The sequence below is a fragment of the Scomber scombrus genome, chromosome 24 (assembly GCF_963691925.1).
Source record: "Scomber scombrus chromosome 24, fScoSco1.1, whole genome shotgun sequence".
Classification (NCBI taxonomy): domain Eukaryota; kingdom Metazoa; phylum Chordata; class Actinopteri; order Scombriformes; family Scombridae; genus Scomber; species Scomber scombrus.
Genome location: NC_084993.1, coordinates 7,600,415 through 7,623,089, shown reverse-complemented (window position 1 = coordinate 7,623,089; position 22,675 = coordinate 7,600,415). Strand labels below are relative to the sequence as shown.

At 39.7% G+C, this 22,675-nt stretch overlaps 1 protein-coding gene across 2 annotated transcripts in view; it reads left to right on the top strand.

Annotated features, from left to right (window-relative positions):
* ptgfrnb (prostaglandin F2 receptor inhibitor b) overlaps positions 1 to 15,696 on the top strand; it is a 63,311-nt gene extending 47,615 nt beyond the window's left edge. For both annotated transcript variants that reach the window (XM_062414409.1, XM_062414408.1), the window contains exons 12-15: positions 10,075 to 10,261; positions 10,413 to 10,531; positions 10,743 to 10,793; positions 12,464 to 15,696. In XM_062414409.1, coding sequence (XP_062270393.1) covers positions 10,075 to 10,261; positions 10,413 to 10,531; positions 10,743 to 10,793; positions 12,464 to 12,576 — 470 coding nt within the window. In that variant the 3' untranslated portion in view covers positions 12,577 to 15,696. The remainder of the gene's footprint in view (positions 1 to 10,074; positions 10,262 to 10,412; positions 10,532 to 10,742; positions 10,794 to 12,463) is intronic.
* Positions 15,697 to 22,675: the final 6,979 nt, after the last annotated feature.

Sequence of the window (22,675 nt, the reverse complement as noted above, 5' to 3'; positions counted from 1 at the left end):
ATGCAGCTTTAAGCAATTTAATCTGATTCATGTGAAGCTAATGTTAAATATCCTATTATTAGCTGATATTTTATATGGATCTTGTTCAGTTTTGCCTGCATGATCATATCCCAGGATCCTATCTTTTATTCAAGCAGGCTTTCCCATCCTGAGTAGGTCACTCAATAACGTCTGCAATGAAAGTTAAGCAAACAACGTTCCTGCATTTTAATGAGTAGAACATCAGTTTTTAAACATGGACACAGGATTTTGTTGTATTGGCCAAACAGATGATTTACACATGGCAAAGTAAATCGTACTTTAAAAATAGCTCCGTTCAATAAATATAATGATATGTCCTTCTCCCCTCTTTTGGCTCCTCTACTCCTAATTTCCTCCTCAGTTTCTCCTCCCTCCCTCCTCTCCACTCTCACCAAATTACCCAGCTGTCTTTGCCGGGCCGACAGGCAGCCGTTAATTAGCCAATCTCACGCTCTGTTAGCCGGCCGGGGAGACAGAACGAGGTAGAGAAAGAATAGATGGCGAGATGGAGAGAAGGTGGGAGTGAATGGGGGGGGAGCTAAACAGATTGTTAAAATGAGCAAGAGTGGAAGGGGAGTGAATAGAGGAGGCAGTAAATGGAGGACGAGTGGGGCGAGAACAGCTTGCAAAGTTCCCAAAACAGAGAGACGAGGAGAGGATGGCAGCGAATTCTCCCAAAGTGGCGAGAGAAAGAATGAGGAGAGTTGTTGAACAGCGAGGAGGGGGAGGGGTGAGGGGCGATAAAGAGTGGATTGACAGCACAGAATATGAATTGGTGAGGAGAGAGGATGACTAAAAGACTAAATGATTCTCACTCCATTAACTGTTTCTGGTGAACCAGTAACAGCTTAAACTGAATCAATTCAATAACTGGCAATTCAGGTTTGTGACAGCATATGTGGTGAATAGTGGGCCAATTCTTTCACTCCACAACCACAAGAAGCATAACTTTTTACAACTTTACTGTAGCAACATTATTAGTCCAAAAATCCCACCAGGTGCATCAGGAGCTACCAGATAAAAGTTTCATGCTCAAGTTATTCAGTAGTAATTTATTCATTTGTTGTCAAAAATCTGTTTTAATATTCAATGGCCTCTGGGTGGCTGCAAAGAAATTCAGGTGTTCTGCAAACGAGAAAGAAGATTCTTGACTCAAAGCATCAAACGGTATCTAACTCTGGATATTCATACTGTAGATAAAAACTAGAGCGAATGGTAGCCAAGTGGGGTATAAAAGTGTGAATTTGATTGGAAGAGGAGAGAGAACAGTGTGACAACAGGGTGACAGTAAAACACAAAGTGAAAATGTTGAGCAGATAGTCATAAATGGCAGAGAAGTGCTATCATTTTCACTACATTAGGTCCTCTAGTTAAACAGGAACAGGAGCAGCTTCACAGGAATCCTTAGAAATGATGGTTTTCAATGTGCAAAGATAAAACATGTTACACAGGAGGAGGTTGTTGTGTTTCGGTTTATGGTGGAAGTCAATGGAGACAATTAACAGGAGAAACCCGAGTGTCACGGGTTGCAAAGACAGGGTTTGACTGAATTTTAAAGGTAATATAATGGTGATTGAGCCTATTGGCCGCTGAGAACAGCTGTTATATTTGCACTATTAGGATTATTACAAACCAGGTGTCAGTGGCGACTTCCCCGCTGTGTGTTCAAATCACAAGCGGATCGGTTAGTAACACGTTTTCTATCACCCAGTGGTTGATCCACCTGAGAGGACAGGCAGATCTAACGCAACAGACTCGCCCTTCACTTGTACTAGCATGACGTCTCACAGCAACACTGTTTGGATCTCTGGGAGTGAGGTCAAGTGAGGTCAAAAAACACACCTGCAGTTACTGCTTAAGGCCATACGGTGCCACTAAAGAGGACAAAAAAAGAGATCTTTGAGATTGTCACTTTAATGTCTGTTTGCACACACCTTTAAAAGTAACTGATTGGATATGAATAGACAACAAGTACAGTGTGTGACATGATGTATAGTAAATTGATCTAGTTTAGTAGGAGGTTACAGTACAAAATAACAGATACATGTGTGAGAAACAGGGAAAGCAAAGCCAAATCAGCATTCATATTAACATTCATCACTACGCCACAGTCTGTTAATTATTACATCAAGCAGAGTCGATGAATTTCTTCATGCTACTAAGATTTAAAACCAAAATGGGAATGTAAATGTTCATTTGTAGGACTATTACAATTTAGAAATTGTAGCAGTGAATGGTATTTAATTTATTCATTTCAACACATGCTAAAATGTAACTGCTTCCTCCCCCAAATAACACTTTGAATCATCACACTCTGGAAAAGACTAAAACAACATTTGAACTCTGCTGCAACCCTTACTAATGAAATTCTCTTTGGTGGTTATTGCACCCTGACAATGATTCAATCTGAGGGGACGAGCTTAAGCGTTCGTTTTTAAAGAAATCAAATCTACTATTTGCACATCAGCAATCTAAATATCAGTGTATCTCAGCGACCATTTGCTTAAAAGGTTTCTGCGAGTAAAACATGCCAAATATCAAGTGAAATCTCTATTTATGAACTGGAGGTCTTATTAAATATGCAGCGAGTAACGAGGGAAAGTTTGCTCCCCAGTAGCTTTGTTTCAGTGAGGCTAAATAGTGTTTTTATAGTGTTTAGTATTCCACTCTACCAGTGCTGTCCTGCTTTATGGAGCAGAGAACACACACAGTTTCATTAGAAGCACTGGTGGTAATTGTCAGTCTTTTGTGTGTCTGTGTGTGTATTTCAGGCAGTTTTAAGCCTTGGACTCTCCTCTAGGGATTAATCCAAAGAAATCCAATCAGACTGTCTTCATTTCCACAGACAGCCATTTTAGGTTTATTAGCTCAGACAGGAGCCAGATATTCTATTAGAGATGCACAGTAGTTTCTCAATCACCAGAATAGACCCCCCCCCAACCACCCCACCCCTCTCTTCCTGCTTATTGAAGCTGCTGCACTGCCTAAAACTGTGTTATTAATAATGAAGCTAACATAGTTGGTGAAGTTCTGACAGGCTAAATCTGTCAGCTGACAGCTCAGTTAATTACGCCCGCCAGCTGATTTTGTTAGTGTCGCTGAACATACTCGTTTCACCGTAACTGTGCTGTGTAACCAGCGTTAAGAGCTTGACTGATACGTTAGCAACAAATCCTATAAAAAGACAAAAAAAAGAACAAGTGATTGATGCTACTAACAAATAGTGAAGCGTAAAATGTGTTTTTCATCTCCATACTCCTCCATTGATGTCCCAAACTATTAAAAATACATGAATGAGCTGTAAACACTCACTAGTACACCAAATGTGTATTAATCCGCTGCTGAAAATAGTCCCCAACAAATGCACTATTTACTCCTGTTTGAGTTTCATTTAAACTACACATTTGTGACCTGATTTAGAAGATTTAAGTTTTGAATAAAAAAGTAGGTGAACCTGAGAGTCACAGCATTAAGTAACGGACCAGTGTTTCTGTGATTTCTTGACTCTAAATAAATTCTAGAATAACACCAGCCTTATCCTCTAATCCTTTAATTTGAGGTCTCTTTTCAACATCACGAGGCATTATATTGGATTTCAGCTGTTACAGATTCTTGAATCCATATTTTATTTGAGCAAAAGGCATACAATTATTTAAATAGAGGAGGGGGGGATGACCAGAGATTTCTCACATTGAAAACACTCAACTCAACAGGTAACAGCATGTTTTGAGTTTTGTCGTGAAATTCTCCATTTAAGACTTGTTTTTGAGATTCTTTTTTGTTTGTTTGTTGCGTTTTATGGACCATTTGCTCAATTCTTTGATCGAGTTTATGCAATGTTCCCTAACAAGTCATTGCCAAATGCGTTTTCCACTTAATTTAACTCGTGTTTTCCTCTAGATGGTTTTCACCACCAGTGGACAGTAACCACAAGATGAAGGTGGTTAGATGATCAACAACATTTTACTTTAATGTTTCCCAAACCAATCCTAAGTGACAGGAAGCTGTATCTTGTTGAACATCAGTGGCCTCGAGTGGCTGAAACCTGCCTGCCTGGTCTCAAGGCGTCCATTCAGTCATAATGGACTCAGAAAAACCAGCTGACTCCTCTTGAAGTCATTAGTATAGATCTCCTGCACCATCCTGCTCAGTCGTAACTGTGCATGATGGCCCCTTGTTGTATTACTCTGAATACTTAAAAACAGGACTCGTCAAACCAGAAAACAATGTAATTTTCTACTAACTGCCAGCTTGTACTGATGTCTCTGAAACCACTGTTATACAGGCAAGACTGTGCTTAATTGTGTGTTTGGAAACTTGTTAAGTCGCCATGTATTCACAACACGCCATGGGTTCAGTATGCTTGAAACAACGTGTTTGTGTCTGACCATGATTAAAGGTAAATGTGTTCCCGTTCACACCTGTGGGGAGAAAAGCCTTCCATCATAATCCTCCTGAATGCATCCCGCTACCTCCCTGATCTCTCTTCAAGAACGCACTGTCTGTCTTTTGTGTGTCAATCGTAGAAATGAGGATAACGACGCACACGTTCACAGTCTCTCCTTGAAGGCATTCGTAGCGTTGTACTCAGTTGAACGCATTAAAAAAATAAAAAAAACGGAAGTAGCTGTGTGAAGAAAAGTTTGAACACTGTTTGATCCGACAAGTATTTCCTTTCCTTCCCAGCATACTGAGGCCTTTTTCAGGAGGTGATGTTAACTGTCATAATGTAGACAAGGGATTAATTCCTATGACCGGAGTCTTCATATAGCATATTCATTCACTAAAAGGCTTTTCATGTCTACATATAAAAAAATAAACATACAATTTTGCCTTTTTGAAAGACTGTTACATCACTGTCACACCTGCTGTTGAAGTAACACATACACACACTTTCTGTTCTCTCACTGTATACAGGATGGCAGTGTAAAAAGAGCCTATAGCTTATCATGTTGCATAGGATGGGAGTCAGTGAGTTCATATAGGGGGTTAGAAAGGAAAGGAAGGTCCGTATCGGGCAACGTCAAGAGGCTGCATTCATCAGAGGAACAGCTGTGTGTAAGAGGCTGTGTGTCACGCTGCTGGTGGGGGATCACATGGTTCATACTGTATAGAACCTCCCATGAGGAGGAGGTGGAGGTGTCTCTGGTTATACTACACGCTTTCTAAAGACACAGCTTGAGATGTGTTCACATTGCCGAGTGCCTTTTTTTTTTTTTTTGCTGTTGATTTACGGCAATGTGATAAACAAAATAATCTCCTCAGTCACTAAGTATTTCAAATCCTCTTCCCTTCCCCTTCATCTGCGCTCCCTCCTTCTCCGTCCTCTCCGCCGTCAAGAACAAAGAAAGTAAAGGATGGAGGCTAACTGTGAGAAAGCAGAGGCTTTCTAATTATAGCTCCGTTCCTCGAATATTGGTGTCGTCGCTGAAAGGAGCAACCCAAGTTCACACATCAGTCCTGTGGAATTATGCAAAATGTGTCTTTGATCATTAACGGCAATGTCAGACACTAACCTAGTGTTATCAGAACGTCAGAAAAACGCACATCTTTTGACTGTCAGCAGGGCCGTTTTAACTGATGTGGTTGTATAAGAATCTAGTCAGTGATTTTATATATATATATATACAGGATTTAAATAGGTTTGATACATCCTGTTGTCAGAAAACATCTCCCCTCAAGTAAATATATGTAAATGTGTTGTTGTAACAATAATGTCATTTATTTTCACTCACATCCAAAGAAATATTTAAATGAGAATACAACTTTACCTTCAAAGGAAAGCTTTGCAGAGTGTAAGTCTCTATTCCTATACACTCCACTTAAAAGTTTATTACAGATTGGCTTTGATTTTTTTTCATGATAATTTTGTACTCACTAAAGTAATTACATAGATCTACAGTAGGATCATTAGAGAAATAAAACACAAGCAGTTTCACCCAGGTTATCTAAACAACTTTATTTGGAGGTAAAACTGAAGGTGAGCACACCTGACATGTTGCCAACAATCCGTCATCACTCAAGAAAACGGTGTGCACAACTACCTTAAATACAGAAGCTTGTTTGTTCTCTCTTCTAAATAAGTCCGTTTAATCAGCAGGTTTATGACCTCTCTGATCAGACTGCTCGTGTTGTTTTTGTCTCGTCAAACCTCTTTTTAGTGATGTTGCTATTAACATGGAAACGTACCAAATTTTCAGCATACCGAGCAACTTATCTGCCATTGTGTTGTGGATTTAGATTTAAACTTTTTGGATGAATGTCATAAGTTTAGGGCTTGATACTGGTCCATGGTCATACAGTATATGGACACTGCTTGTACAGTTGTCTTCAATTGACAAAAAGCCTCATGTGGACAATATGTTGGACAAGAAAACGTCCCGAAACACTTATTTTTCACCCTAAATGCAGTGTCAGAGTTGGTCGTTAAAAATGGCTCTTCATAGTGTTTCCATCAGCAGTGAAGATGGCTCCGTGTGGATTTGGTTCATCACAGTCCATAATCACTGTGAGCAAAGAAATGACACCTTTACCCCCCTAATATCATGTTACTCCTGTTCAAATAGAGAAAAGTGTTTGATTTAATAAGCGAGGTTACTTTATTATTACTTTGCACCATTTTCAACAAAGTTAAAGTGTGTTTCATACTGTGTCTGTGTCTCTTAATTGAGCCTACTGCAGCGCCCACTGTGGCCACAGGTGGTAATAGCAGAACATGCTTTAAACAGTGTAACAGTAACACAAATTAAGGCTATGGCTGCAAAAAAAACAACCTTCAATTCAGTAATAGTGATGTGTTTTAAAGGGGACATAACATGCTTTTTGTGGTTTTATGTTATTTTTATACTGTTATGACTGTTAAGAGCCTCAGTAGAGCATTTTACAATATAAATGTAGACCAGGAAATTATAATTGTGTCGCCTTTAATGTTAAGTAATTCCCCTACCTTATTATAAAGAGACTGAATGTGCATTTTTTTCTTTAAGAAGTTGGACATTTCACAACTATTACTACGTTCATTAGCATGAAAACATGAATCAGTATCAGCGAACCTTAGCCTTGTGTAAACCTTATATAGCACAACTGCATAACTGTAGTGCTTGACATTTATTGGGTTCCCTAAAGAGCTTCAGAGTCTTGATGTTGCTGTGAGGAACCATGTGGGCTTTTTTCAGGATGTTAACGGGGCACGTTGGTCCTCTCTCATTGTCAGAACTTTACTCATCAGTTGATTCTGGTCAGCAAGTCTGGAGGGAGTGTGTAGTGTGTGTGCGTGTGTGTATATGTGGTCACTCGACCCATTCACCCCCTCTCTCAGTGTCACTTCCTGTTTCCTCCCCTCTGGTTGGATGAAGCACTCGGCTATACTGTATTTGTCTTAGTGCAAAAAAAAAAAAAATAGTGGCCCCTTTCTACGCTGTACTAATGCATCTTCATCATCACCATCATCATCATAGCCATCAGTGAAGGAGGAGGCATTCTTCCCTGTCATACTTTTTATGATTTCTACTTTAGATGAGGAGCTGATGTATGCTAATCATTTTTCTTTTCTGTCTTTGACAGGATTTATCAGTATTGACAGTGTAGTTGAATACTGTGTAATTATAGTTAGTTATGCATTTAATACAAATATTCACTAATGTAATCCAGATAAGTCATGATATATGAATCCATCATCTTTGGCTCTGAGAAATCATGACAGGTATTTTTCACTGTGTTCTGACATTTTATAGACGGCACAATCAATCAGTCGATGTAGAAAATCGATAATTAAAATAATAGTTAGTTGAAGCCCTACTTATAATACCACTACAGTAGTGGGATGAAAACTTCCAAATTTGGCCCTGAGGTAGCAAGAGAGAAAAGCTGATGTGTTCAAAATAAAAAAGGTTTGTCCTTCAGGGAGCATAAATGTTCTCAATAACTTGCTGTTTTTTAAATTACTAGACCCTTTTCTTCTTCACTGAAATGTGTTTAAAGGGGAGATTTTGACCTGTTAGTAGTGCTTGATGGAAGGTTACTAAAAGCAGTGCTTGAGTGCATGAATATCCACCACAAACCTCAATGAACACCTGGCCAGTAGGTGTAGAGATACTGTATCTAGCTCTGGAGTTTCCAGGTAATGATCAATATTAAGACCAAGGGACTCCAAAGGCCTTTATTACTAGGCTACTGCTGCCAATGCTGCTAGTACTACCCCTGATTGTTAATGATGTAGCACTTGAATATTAAAACCATTAGGGAAGAGAGGGAGAGAGAAATTGAGATGTGATTCATTACTCTGCTCTGGGTGAGTTCACTCCTCTCCTCCTCGGTCTTTCTCTTCATTATATTCGCTCCACTCTCTTCTTTCCTCCTCCTCCTCATTTCTCCATCTCTCACTCTTGCCTGCTTTTTTTTTTTTTCTCTATAATTGTTTTCATCATCATTTGTCTTTTTTTTTTTTCTTCTTATTCTCTCCACGTTGTCGTTCGCAAATGTTCTCTTTATGTTTTTCATCTCTATCCTCTATTTGTCTCCTAAATGACAGAGGATGACTAAGGCTCCATGGGGTTTTTATTGTGTGTGTGTGTGTGTGTGTGTGTGTGTGTGTGTGTGTGTGTGTGTGTGTGTGTGTGTGTGTGTGTGTGTGTGTGTGTGTGTGTGTGTGTGTGTGTGTGTGTGTGTGTGTGTGTGTGTGTGTGTGTGTGTGTGTGTGTGTGTGTGTGTGTGTGTAGGAGGTACAGTGCTAATAGTCCCTCTCTTCCTGACAGACTAATGACTAGTTTGTGCTTCTGTCTCTCTCTCTCTCTCTCTCTCTGCCTCTCTTCCTCTCTCTCTCCCTCTCTCTCTATCTCTCTATCAACGTCTTGTTCTTGGAAATAATTAGCTCACTCGCCCCCCTTTCCAAAGATTACATCTATTATCACAAATTCTCTCTTGTCCCGGTTTTCTTTCCTTTTGTTATCACAATCCTTCTTTTTATGCTACGTGCGTCCATCTCTGTATATATTAATTAATTTATCTTACCATGAGCAAATAAACAGCAGTGTGTGTGTGTGTGGCTGATAATGGGGTTGATCTTGGACTGTTTCTATCTGCTTTTTGTTTTTTTTCCCTGTAGTCACCATTGCGAAATTAAGGCCAAAAAAACACACTCCATTCATCATTTTACATAATATAATAGGTTACATTTTTTTGTCAATGTTACACTTGAGGTATATATGATGCTAATATCCCACATGTACGCATCATTATGCATTTTTGTTTTAGCTATAACAGTGTTTTGAGGTTGTTAAAAGTCAGTTATTTAGCATCAGAGTCTTTGCTCATACTGTGTAAATCATCATAAGCAATTCATCAACTCAGCAGATCACTGAACTTAAAGTAGCTTATAAACTTTATTTTGCATTATGTCACTTTCTGAAATTATGTGAAAATTAGATTTAAATGTACTCTGTGGAGTTTTGTGGTAAACAAACTTTTACAATGTTGTTGTGAGAAACACTGATGGAGCTTTCTCACACAGCGAATTCGCAGTCTGGCAGCAGCAACGTTCTGTATTTTGAATCACCGACAGCAGGGCGCAACACAGCCGCCGATGCACCCAGCTACCTTCGATCCCACCAGCCTGTAGACTATACCGCAGGCTGCTGCTATCAACCGAGTATAATATCACCACGCTGCTAAATGGAGCAGTTGTGACTTAAAATAGAGCGTGCGTTCACGGGAGTGGCAGCCGAACCGCCTCTCCTCGACCCCTGGCACTGTCTGAAAGCACCTCGACTCTAAACACTAATGTGGTTTATTCTATACAAACACGTTGGATGCATTTCCTGCCTCTGAAAACACTTGTAAAGTCATTTTTTTGACTTTTGAAACCTGTAGAAGATTATAAAACACAAATGCATGTTTGACTTGATGTACATAATGTCAAGTATTGCATGTCTGTCCCCCTTACAAACACAATAAAGCAGCATTTACTAACCACAAAGCTAACCGTGCAGTTTTCAACATAAACATATTACGGCCTTATTAAACTTTATCTCCATCTGTTCTGTGTGTCTCTTTCAGATGATCTAGCGTACGAGGTGCGTTGGTTTTTCACCCGGCTGCGTGGCGGAGCGACGACGACCGAGCTGGCCAGCGTGGACCGATTTGGCGTTGTGAAGAAAGAAGATCGCAACTCATCCAGTGATATTTCAATAGAGCGCGATGACACACACACCTACATGCTGAACATTCACGGCACTCAGGACAGGTGAGTGTGTGAACATATTTGCTCTTTTGTGAACTAATGTGTTTTCTTTTTATTGTATGATATATTTTATTTACATTATATAAAGATGATAACAACCAAAAGCTCAGCTGCAGTGTGTGACTGTGTGTTTTATGTGTTCTGTGGCTTCCAGTGACAGTGGAGAGTATCACTGTATCGCCACTCCCTGGTACCTGTCGGCCTCAACGGGAGCCTGGACTCAAGCTGGAGAGCTGACGTCATCTCGAATCTTCCTCACTGTCAGATTTGCCGGTGAGAAGTGTGTGTGTGTGTGTGTGTGTGTGGCTCTGTTTCTCTGTGTGATAATTATTTTAACATTTACATACTTAAACATGACGATGACTAATGTCTGCCTTGTGGCGGACACATAAATCCAGTGCTGTGTCTGCACCGTGATTGAATGTATTACAGTATTAGCTCATATTAAACACCAAATCTCTGTTTTTTCTCTCTCCTTCTCCAGTGTGGGAGTCCCTAAAGTTACCTCTCTTGTATGGTGTATCAGCCTCAATAGGTAATATGACCATCATACACTCTCAAGTGAAAGCCGTTGATTGATTCTTGTATTTCCAGGTTGTAGCTTTAGCCCTTGTGTAAGCATTATTTTTTCTTCTAGCTTTTTAACTATTTAGGGATTTATGAATATTATAAAAAAAAACTAAATCAGGACAGCCCTCAGTTATTAGATCTAAATTCCAGATCCTGTTCAATATAATATAAAAACCAACAAGTCTGATTCAGCGTTTATACATGTCTGACAGGTGAGCAGCTCTGCACTAAGAGAATAAAAAACAGCTTTCCTTTTACAGTTTCTTTTACTCATCCATATATTGCTTTCTGATAGGGAATGACAAACTATTACCGCCTGCTTTTGCAGGCTAGTTGATGTAATGTTGAAAGAGCATGGAGTTTTAAATGCAGTTCTCAGCCAACAGCAATGACAGAAACTGTGTAAAATAAAGAAGAGCCTTTCTCACTTGGGTCTCTGATGCTCTTATCAGTGAGGATATCTTCACCGACACTGCTGGCAAGACTATATAATTACTCCTTCGTGCTGATCTGACGTTCACTGGCTGACAGTGCTGAGCTCCTGCTTATTTAGGACACCTGAATGACAAGCTGGCATTGCCAATGCACAGTGGATTTAAATAAGATAAGAATCTGTATTTGATCAGGCTTATTATAGCCAGTGACAATCAATAAAATATGTTTTAATTGGCACTGAGACGGATGTTGCTGGAGACATCCCAAGTTGCTATTAATAATGAAAATCTTGGGCTTCTGTGGTGTCAGTAGTACTAACTTTAGTAGTACTACAGCCCTTAAATAGTCATTTTTCTACTAATTAGCCACATAAACTGAAGATGAGAGAATCTCTGCATCAGCTCAAAACTAATGTATGAACAGACAGGACATTGAGACAGGAAGTGCAGAGGCACCTTATGAAGCACAAGTGTTATTAGGGACATCACATGTTTGAGAAAAAAAGATTGGAACTGATCTGTTTGCGCTATTAACGGCTGCAAATCAATCAGTGAGCTCCGAACTAAAACACCCTTTTACATATTTTACACTGTATCCGAACAACTGTGAATATACTGCAAAAATTAATCTGATAAAACATTTTGAAAAAGACAATTTTCACACATGAAGAAACAACAATTGTTCTTAATGATTTTCTGTTGTAGAGATCAGTGCTATCTCTTGTTCAGGCGCTCTCTCTTCCAATGTTGCTATTTTTAGGGGAGTTGTTTATACCGTTAATTAACCACTAGAATTGTCCGTCCCTCATCCTAATATTGATTCTGGCTCCACTCAGTCCTTTTTTTTTTGTTCTTTTTTTTTTTTTTACTGTGAACTGCGAGGTTTGTTTTTGTCCACTCAACAACATATCCCAATGGCTCATGAGCCATCCAGAAGTACTACCCGCAGAGCAGGGACTATACAGGGCCAAAAAGCTGAGGAACTAAATTTAGATTCTTCCTAAAAAGGTTCCTGCAGTGAAAAAGCCTCTTGGCAGTACCAGATAGAGTAGTAGCATTACTAGTAATAGGAATTAGATGGTTACACATGTTGTTTTTCAGTAGTTGTAGTGACGGTGGGAATCACAGCAGTAGAAGTATTACAAGTAGCATTAGATGAGTTGGTGTCTTCTCCGTTTTTAACCTTCTCGTGTATCTCCAGGTGTGGGACTCTTCTCTCTGGTCCTGGGTCTGGTTTGCGCCCAGTGCTGCTGCCGCAACACCACACACACTCCCCGCTCACGCAACAAACTGATGGACCTGGAGATGGACTGACAAACACTTTCCCCCGCACCCACACACTGCAGCGCTCACAGGAAACACCACGCACACAACAGACACACGCCCATAGACGATTTCTGGGACAGCCAGTTGTTTCCGGGCGACGGACGTTGGGAGTAAAAAAAAAAAAAAAGAAAGACTTTTTGGAAATAGATGCCTAACTGACCGATCGCAGTGCTTTTAAAAGAGGTGCTCAGGATGTTTTTCAGCTCTGCAGTGTTGGAGCAGGGGACTTTAACTCACACCGACTGGGAAATAGCCTTTCGAGACTTTGTTTTTACGAAGATCAATGAAAATCTGTGGCGCTTCCAGTGGTTTTCACACAGATGTATTTACTCCGTGTTAAAACCACAGCACTACGAGAAACTATGAATAATCCAGAGTTTACTTTTTAAGGAACAGGAGGCTTATGAGTCATCACTGCCACTTGGGAATAAAGGACCACTAAACAGAACTGCTGCCTCTGTAAACACTTGGGATAACAAATGAAGGGCTCAGGCTGGACTCTTTTTTTTTCTTTTTTTTTTCTTGCTTTCTTTTAATGCCAAGGCTCCCTGCAAACTACAACCACCCTCGTTTTGGAGGAAAATTCAAAGGATGGTTGGAGTTGGAGCGATGAATATTGCATTTTACTCGTTTGATTGAGCACTGTATCTGCATGAGGTGAAATCCAAACCTCGACATATCCCTGTTAAGTCACATGGCCAACCTATGCTAATGTTATTTTGTATTTGCAGCGACTTGACTGTTTAGGCAGCCTGAGCCGCATATCTGTGGAGACTGTGGAGGAACCATCACGTTCTGTTCTTACAGGCAGTAGAAGTCGTAGAAAAGGAGCGTGCTTTCCACACGAGAGGTATTGCACTACAACTACCAACCCAGAGTATTCCTACTTTAACAAAAGGATAATATTTACCTTTATTCTCAATTCTAGTTTTTTGAAAATTAAGAGATTTTAAAAAATATGAGAGACATTTTTAAGCTTTACAAGGAGATATGCAGTTAGTGTGTTTGTGTGTGCGACAGTACTATAATACTTGGTGCCAATCATTGAACTAATGGAGGTGTGCTTGGTTCATTTTGCCAGATCAACACTTGAACAGCCACTAAAAGTGGTGACAGCAAGCACTCTTCTTTTATAAATATTCAGAAATGTACCCAGCTGTTATTTTGCCACAGTCTTGTGTGTGTTTCGTACACTGTGTGAGTGCTGTGCTACAGTATGTGAGACAAAGAGTTGCATGTAGTGTTTTATAATGCCAGACTGATGTCATCCATGAGCAACACACAACTTTTCCAGGTTACATTTTGATGGTGTCAAACTTCTCCTACATCCAACTTTTTTTTTTTTAACCAAGTTGAGATTCCGCAAATCTAGACTTTCATGTGTTCACAGTGCAAGAAAAATGTCTTGAGTGTGGGTGGTGCAAGAGGCTCACATTGCTCATATGGTTTGCAGCTTCGTGTCTGTCAGCTTCAGGTTTGCTTTTTATAGGAACATTTCAACATTTTGGGAAATACTCTCATTCGCTGTCTTGCTGAGAAGATCAATGTCAATCTCATGTAGCCCAGGTGGTTAGCTTAGCTTAGCATTAAGACTTGTAATGGAGGGAAACAGCTAGCCCTGGTCTCTTCAAGTGGAAAAACAAGCAAGAAATAACATGTTAATTCATAAGATAAAAAGATGTTAGAAGGCTTTTTTTCATTTCAGAGAGAGCCATGCTAGCTATGCTCTTTTTGCTAAGTTAAGCTACATCTCAGAGCTATCCCTGGTAAACAAGCATATTTCTCAAAATGTCGAACTCTTCCTTTTAATGCGGCTAACTATCTACAGAAATCTTGGTTCAGAGATTTCAACCCAAAACAATGGATGCGGCCCTCTCCCGAACATTTTTAGACATTTGTTTCTCTACTCTTTCAGTGAAAACCGTGAAGCTTAACTTGCACAGAAAAACATATCCATAGAAAAAATGACAAATGACAAACCCAACGTATATCAGCTGACATCTTATCGGTCTCTGTGGTGTTTTTATAGCAAATGAATGAACTTGTGGTGACTGTTGTATCATGTTGACTGCTGTGTGAACATACACTTACAGTTTCAGCCACTGCACATACACAGTGAGGAGGTTTCTCCCCAAACCCAGCAGGATCCAAGCAGACCTGTTAGATTTGTAGAAAGATGTGCCAGGCTGCATCTCCTCCTTAACTGACTGGGCTTTGTTTGATGTTTTTGACAAGTATTTTAAGCAAATATAAGAAATGAATGAGCAATATCAGAATATAGTCATGTCACAGCTCATGTAAAGCTGTGCTCATAACGTATCTTTCACCCTCAATCAGAGCTAAAATATTCAAAGTTGAAGTGTAGTTTAAAACAGTTACCAGATTGGATGTGGCCAACACTGCAACTCCAAATCCATAAATACTGCATCTCTGACTGACAGTACTCTAAAGATTTATTTAGTAGTCACCCAAATTTATGACACATTATGCTACAGAGAACACCAAGAAACACCTGTACAAATGTCGCTGCATGCTTGTATGTACAATTGAGTCCATAGTGAGATTCTTTTGGCTCTACTATATTGGGTTTCATTTTAAAACACTTAACAGCACTTTTGACTTCTGTTCTACTTTTTAAATCGAATTTGGCCAAAATCAAATTAACTGCGCATTTCATCCAGCAAAGGAAAATTCTTATTTGATGACATTGGACATTCATGCTGGTTCATTTTCTTCACTTAGACACAAGTGGTCCAAATATTGATAACAAATGTGTGTTTTGGCTTGATTGATGGTGACAGTTATTCCAGAAGCTTCCCCGTAGTCTTCATACACCCACTCCACAGGTGTGTGTGCCTCTCTGTGATCGTGCATTGCAATATTCAAATATAGTTTTTGCAACTAATACACACATAGACCCCCCCCCCCCCCCCCCCCCCCCCCACCTCACATACACACATACACATATTCACACGTACTTGACAACACAGGTGACTGATAGGGCTTTGTGCCAAATGCTCTTAACAATTAACACACACACGCACACAAAGTAGCATTGATACACACTACTGAACATGCCACTGCAAGACTTCCCCTGTGTCTTTTTATTTTGTCATTTTACTGCAATGAGTATGATGAATCATGATGTTTTTTAAATAAATAGATTTGTAAGATGTATTCATTTTGTAAATTATTTATTATATTCTGGTTATTATTGTGGTTTTTCAGTATCAAACAGGATCTCCACTTTTTGAATCATGCGGTTTTTATATTTCATGCGCTAAAAATGGAAATGAAAAACAAGCAAAAACTAAACTCTGTGTGCTGCTTAATCTTTAAAATGATTGACTGTTGAAAAAGTGATGAGTACTGCAGAGACAAACTAATAGAATGTTAAAAGCGTACAGGTGCTTTGACATAGAAATACACAAAGACTGAGTCTAAACTCATGAAATTAACCTTATCTCACTCTTGGAAATCAAGCAAATAAGCTTCTTTTCTCAAAATGTTGATATGTTGTTTTAAACATAACCACACATTTATAGACATAAAAACTATGTAACAAGTTCAGTTAAATGCAATCCACAGAGCAGCAACAGGTTGGCCAACTGAGACCTCAACAGCTGGCCAATCAGAGCTTCTGCTCGGTGTTTCAATAATATATTTAAGTACAGAATAAAGAAATATCCATGGGTGTAGGTATGGTTTCAGAAGTGAGGGGTAGACCATGAAGTCAACAAAAGTGAATATTAAAAATGAAATACAAAACAGAACATTTTGAAATTGTATCTAAATCTCTGTTTGTAGATGCTCTAATCTACCTAAAATCACCTTCAGTGACCTGATGCTGTATTTCTAATTTAACCACAAAGAACTCTGCTTTACTACTTTATCCTTGATTGATGTTAAATAGTATATTTTTAGGAGAATATTAGTTGTAAATAAAAACATAAATCAAGTGCTTGTATTGTGACATGCAAAAATGGTAGATATACATTTTCACCCCTAAATCTGCAGGTTTTTCTCCTCTAAGACGACAGTGCGGCCTGCATGTTGCCTAATAAATGAAGCCCGGGGCAGAAGTCTAAAACTACTAAGCTTGTTAAACTTATTGATAATAATTGAAGACGACTCAGATGAACATTTCACCTTTTTATCAGCTTCTCTCTTTCTTTCAGCCCAAGAGCCAGAGGAAATTGTCCTGAAAGATTTTGGGAACAAAATCAAAGTTAATGTGGTGAAGTGGGAGGCATTTTGTAACTGGGCTTTAAACCCGTGTTCAGCCTTGGGTTTGGCACACATTTGCCCCTTCTTTCTGTTTTAAAATGTAGCTGCTGAGTTTTTCTGCAGGATCTGATGTGGTCATGATCAGAGTTCCTGCTCTGAGACTCGTGACAAATGTGGGCCAATTTGGTTTTTCTTTTCCGTCTCGGGGCATGCCATCAATCAGGTTTTTCTATGCTTCCAAACATCTGAAAAAAAAAAAAAAAAAACACAACTTCAAAAACTTCTAGCAGAATAAATGTTTTATAATTCAACACTGGGCTGCAGCTATGTGTCTTCCCTTTGCCTGCATGTCTTTCTTACTGTGCTTCCCATCCTCTTGTTAGCCTTATGGGATTTATTTTCTGTGTGTTTATTCTCTCTCCCTCCTTTTGTCACCAGTCTCTCTTTCACTCATCTCTCTGCTGTTTGCTCCATTTCTCCATCTCCATCTCTTTCATTGCATCTCTCTCTTTCTCGCCACTTCTCTGCATCACACCGATCTCTCTTTCACTCTCGCTCTTGATTAGAAATGCAGATGAGCTGGAACCTCGGTCTCCTGGGCTTTGATTTTTACACCTCTTTAACAACAGTCTCTCCATCCACCTCGCTCTCTCCCTCTCCACCACTCTTTCTCTCATCTACATCTAATGTGGAGATGAGAGAAAATAAAGATCCGGTGCCGATTGGCTCTGGATCTATCTGTGGCTTTTCTAACTTGCACTCGCTCTCTCTCGGGGTCCATTTGACCCAGTTTTCTCGTCCCTCTACGTGTGTGTATGTGTGTGTGTTAATGCCTCTCATGGATCATTTGGTAATGTGGCCTTGTCATAACTTAAACTGTTGTCGTCCTTAATTGACTCAGTGGTGTGTGCGATAAAAAGACAGCACAGTATATCCTTTATTCGGCAGGATCGCTCATCCTCAGTGTTGTACACTGCTGCTGCTTTAGAGATGGCGCATTTCGTGGCTCCGAGATGAACGTGTTACAGCTTGAGGGTTGCTCCACATAACAAAAAATTTCAGACAGAAAAATTTAGCAGCGTTTGGAGGGAAGTAAGCAGCCTGATCTCCCCAGAGTCCACCAGAGGCGACACGTTTTCTCCTCTTCATTGTGATCAACACTGATGTTTACAGCTGCTTTAAACCTCCAACAGTAATTTGGGGTACTCTCTTAGATTTATTTACTAATTTTCACCAAATACAATACTAGATTGGATGGTAGCAGCAGATCAGATCATTAAAAGAATCATAACCTGGATTGTACATCCCCCAAACACCCAAAAGTAATGCTAATGAGCTGCTGATAGTGTGCCAAAGTCATTTTAAAATCTGATTTTCACCCTAAATATTCATTGATATTTTTATACCATTTTTGTTACATTCAAGAGGTACTTAAAATTGAAGCAGCAGAGGATGAGATATCCTGAGCCATGCTTTTAGTCCCTACCATGGGTCAAGCTCCAAAAATACTGGATTATACATTTACTATAATGCAACTTTAAAAAATCACCTTCCAATAGAGCCTTTGTGTATGCAACACCCCGACCAACCTGTAGGAGTGCAGTGATCTGTACATGATTATCTTCAACACATATTGAAGATGTTTAATAAAATATGAAGGCCTGTCTGAAGATTTTAACACAATTGGTTTGCATGATTTGTTCTGATTTGATTTGACTGACTGACTGAGATGGGGAAGAGGATGGGACTAGGAAGTGGGACGGGGGCAGGAACAGGGGGTATAAATAAATAATATAATGTAAAAAATATACTAAATATGGAAGGAGTTAAATGTTTAAAAAAAAAATGAAACAATGTGGTATAATATAAATCATCTTCTTCCGGCACAGCAACAGCACAAGTTCTTCTTCATCCAGCTCTTCTTGTTTGTCTTTTGCTGCTGCTCCTCTTCGACCTCCTCTTCCTCGTTTGCCGTGTTCTCTGAAAATAAAAGGATGTTAAATATCTCAACCGTCCTCTTAAAGAACAATTCAGATACAAGCAGAGGGGACTATTTCTTACTAGTTGTGGCAGATTCTGCAGGTATTGTGCCACTTTCAGTAAAGTTAGTTGAAGGCTTTGATATTGTATTCAGCCCCGACCTCACACTAAACACACACATTATTTTGGTCAGTACTGAGGTCAGGATTATTGAACACGATCACCCATTAACTTTGGAAACATCATGCTTTTTAAAAAGGACTTCTCACCTGGTATCACTCTCCTCATTTTCCAACTCCACCCTGTTTTCCGGTGCAGCAGGGCGAACCTTGATCACGACCGAATGTGGTTTTGCAGGAGATGGAATATAATCGTGATTCTGGATGCGGGCAGGGCCATCATATTTAAAATCAGGGACATCGGGGCAAGCCCATTCTTCAATCCTTTCAATCTTGTTCACGTGAGCCAGCAGCCTAAAATTTGTGAGTTATTTCTGTTATTGTCATGTAAACTTTACACCTAGGTAAACATGCTTCCAACTGTCTCTTCTGTCTGAAATATTAGTATCATGACCACAGGAAGTCATCTCACTTGGTTGCGTCCTGCTGATGTTGGAGCTCCACTCTGTTCTCGGCCGCAGCGGAACGAACCTGGCTGACGACCGACCGCGTCATTGCGGGAGCTAGAATGTGGTCGTCTGGGTGGATCCTTATAATCTGGTGGGAAAACCGAGGTAAAGGAAGGTCACCGTCCAAGCTGAGGGAAGCCGACGTCTCATCTCTTAATTCCTGGTTTGTATGAATCAGCATCCTAAATACACATACACACACATTTAGGATATTATTCCTGTTTGTGTCATGAAAGAAATGTTTGTCCTCTATCTGAAGGATGAAGATAAGGGGTGGAAATGATCTTACCTCCAATAATTCTCATCACTGCCCCTTTCTGTAGATTGTGCAGACTGAGGAATGATTGGACCTATGAACTGCGGTAGGGAAACTGTCACTCTGCTGAATATCCTTAATCTGATATAGAGATGATTGGAACTAATATTAGCATTTTAACATTAGTGAAGTATAAAGAAATGTCCAATTTAATGCTAAACTTATTATTGCTAAAATGACACAGTGAGTTGTTAAGCATACAGTGATAAATTGCTCTATTTATACAGTAAATAAACAGTGTAAGCTTCAGCTAACTGAACACAACAGAGTGTTAGGCTCTTCCTGAAAACTTGCTTTGGGGTTGTAGTTGCAGATTGTTTTAGTTTTTTATTAGTCAAAGAAACAGATCAAGAGACGACCAGGACAATCCAAGTCCTTAGTGTCCCAAGTACCAACTATCAGCCACCTTGTCCCTGGAAATAACTTGACTACTCGGGATGGCTAATGCCACAAGTATGTTGGTGAAAGCAACACATAGTCTGCTGTGAGTTTATGTTGAGCCAATAGGAGGATTTAATCTGATAAAGCAGGAAGTATGGCCTCTGTACCACACACAAGGATGAGTTAACACTTACCTCTCATGAGCACCGGTCTTCTCTGTGGACTCAGGTATGGTCTGCACCTGTGAAGCTTCATTGCTACCAAGGGACGAAAATCCCACTGTTAGATTGATGGCCAGGAAACAGAACGTACCCCCACAGATCAATTAATGATCCAATTATATACTGACACTGACACTTCCTGCTGTTGTCTGACATCATATACTCAAATCATGACTGATATGACTTACAACTCCGCACACACAAGCAAACACACTTACCCAGAGTTGTGATGTCCTCCTCCTATGAAGGGATGAGTGAGGACTCCACTGGGAGTTATCCTCTCAGCTGCATCCATTTTCAGCATCGCCTTTAAAAGCGCGATACATTTATCTAAATCCTCAGCGTCAGTGTTCTGCTTCTTCCAACAACGCATCTAGTTAAGAAAACAATGATCAAATCCACTAGCAGTAAACTGATGGTGACAATAACAGTTACTAAATACTTTATACTTACATGTTTAATATCATCCAGGTTGGGAAATTTGTAGCACCTGTAGTCAGTGAAACGGTCATATTTTCCCTCAGAGAATTCCAAAGGCGTCTGAAAGAAAGTTCAATATATCGCAATGAATCTAACTGGTTAACTGTTAAAATGTTGGAAGGATGAAACTCGTCATCTTAATTAGAAAAGAGATTGGTAAAGATGAATTATTGTGGTACCTTGAACCTCCAGCCATTGTCACTAGTCTGGCTGAAGTATAAATTTGTTTTTCTGCCTTTTTTCAAAACATGGTCCTCCGGCTGACCCAGGAGTTCAACCATGTATTTCAACTGGAAATAAAAAACACAGCATTGCAACAGTTATGCTCCCCATCTGTTTTTATTTAGATGCTTTTGCTAAAACTACTGTCTTTGCTAATGTACAGTGTAATATATGTACAAAGAACCTTGATTAAAGTGCTTTTCTATTGTGATACTGACTGCAATTAAAAACCACTTCAAGTTTTATAAAATGAAGGAGAATTTTGCCTTTAGGATTTCCACCTAGTCATTCTTTACATAGCAAACAGACTGTCCCTCCAGGAAGAGTACCTGCAACAGTACATGATCTATTAAAAACAGAGTGACTTAGCGACTTACGGCTTCATATTCATCTTGTCCCGGGAACAGTATATAGTCGAGCATCATGGCGGCCACCACACATCCCAATGACCACATATCGATGGCCTCTGAAAACCTAATGCCCAAAATGATTTCTGGAGCCCTGAGTGTGGAAGAAAAGCATGACACGGAATAAGGAACACTGTCATATTTTAAGGATTAAAATACAATCCAGTACAGGGACAAACTAAATAATGAGCAAGTATGGACAGGAAACACACAGCTACTTATAGTAAAACTGTTAAAACTAATAACGATCAATATCTCTGTAGACCTCACCTGAAATAAAGTGTCTGCAATTTCATGCCCTGCACGGCTTCACATCTACGAATGGCCACACCAAAGTCGATCAGCTTAACTCTGAGGGGACGGACCTGATGATTAACCAGCATTATGTTGTCTGGTTTGACATCTGTGTGGATATATCTGATGCTTCTCAGTGCATCAAATGCTGTGGCCACCTGCAAGTACAAGGCCGGTCATATAGCATAAGAGCACAGTTTCAAACTGATAGTATTCATTGCTTTGCTTGCTGTCTGTTGGTACTGTATTCATACCTGTTGGGTGATCACTCTAATATCATCGAGACATAGCCGTCCACAATTTAGCATGTAATCATATAAGCTGATGTCTAACGCCTCAAAGACCAGCGCTGTCCCACAATACATCTCAAAAGAATCCAAAAACTTAACGATATTTTGCTGGTCAAACTGGTGCCGCATTAAAGACTGCAGTATGACAAGCTGGAGACAAGTTTGAGGAGATTAGTTGTTTCTAGATAGTTCATTTGTTAGCTTGTATGAAAGTCAGGGGAAACAGTTGGACTTATGGTTCAGTACAGGTGGTGGTTCAATCTCATTACAGATAGGTGAATTAGTATCCACTATATCTTAATGTAATTGAGACACAAAATATAACCTAATACTGGGTGCTTAGTGTACCAAAGGTGTGAACATCAAAATCAACAGTGTCTTACCTCCCTTCTGGTAGCATTGACGCGTTTAGGGATCTTTATAGCTACAAAGTCCTTAGTGTCTTTTTGTAAACATTTTAGCACCATTCCGAAGCGACCCTCTCCCACAACCGTCGGGTACTCATATTTGCGAAGGATTCCGAATCGGGCACTAACACGCGTGGAGAATAACCTCACGAAACATTTTCTGTTCGCCATTTTTCTTCTTTCAGAAAGCTGAAAAGTAATTGGAGAAGTTAGTTTCATTCACTTTAAACAACC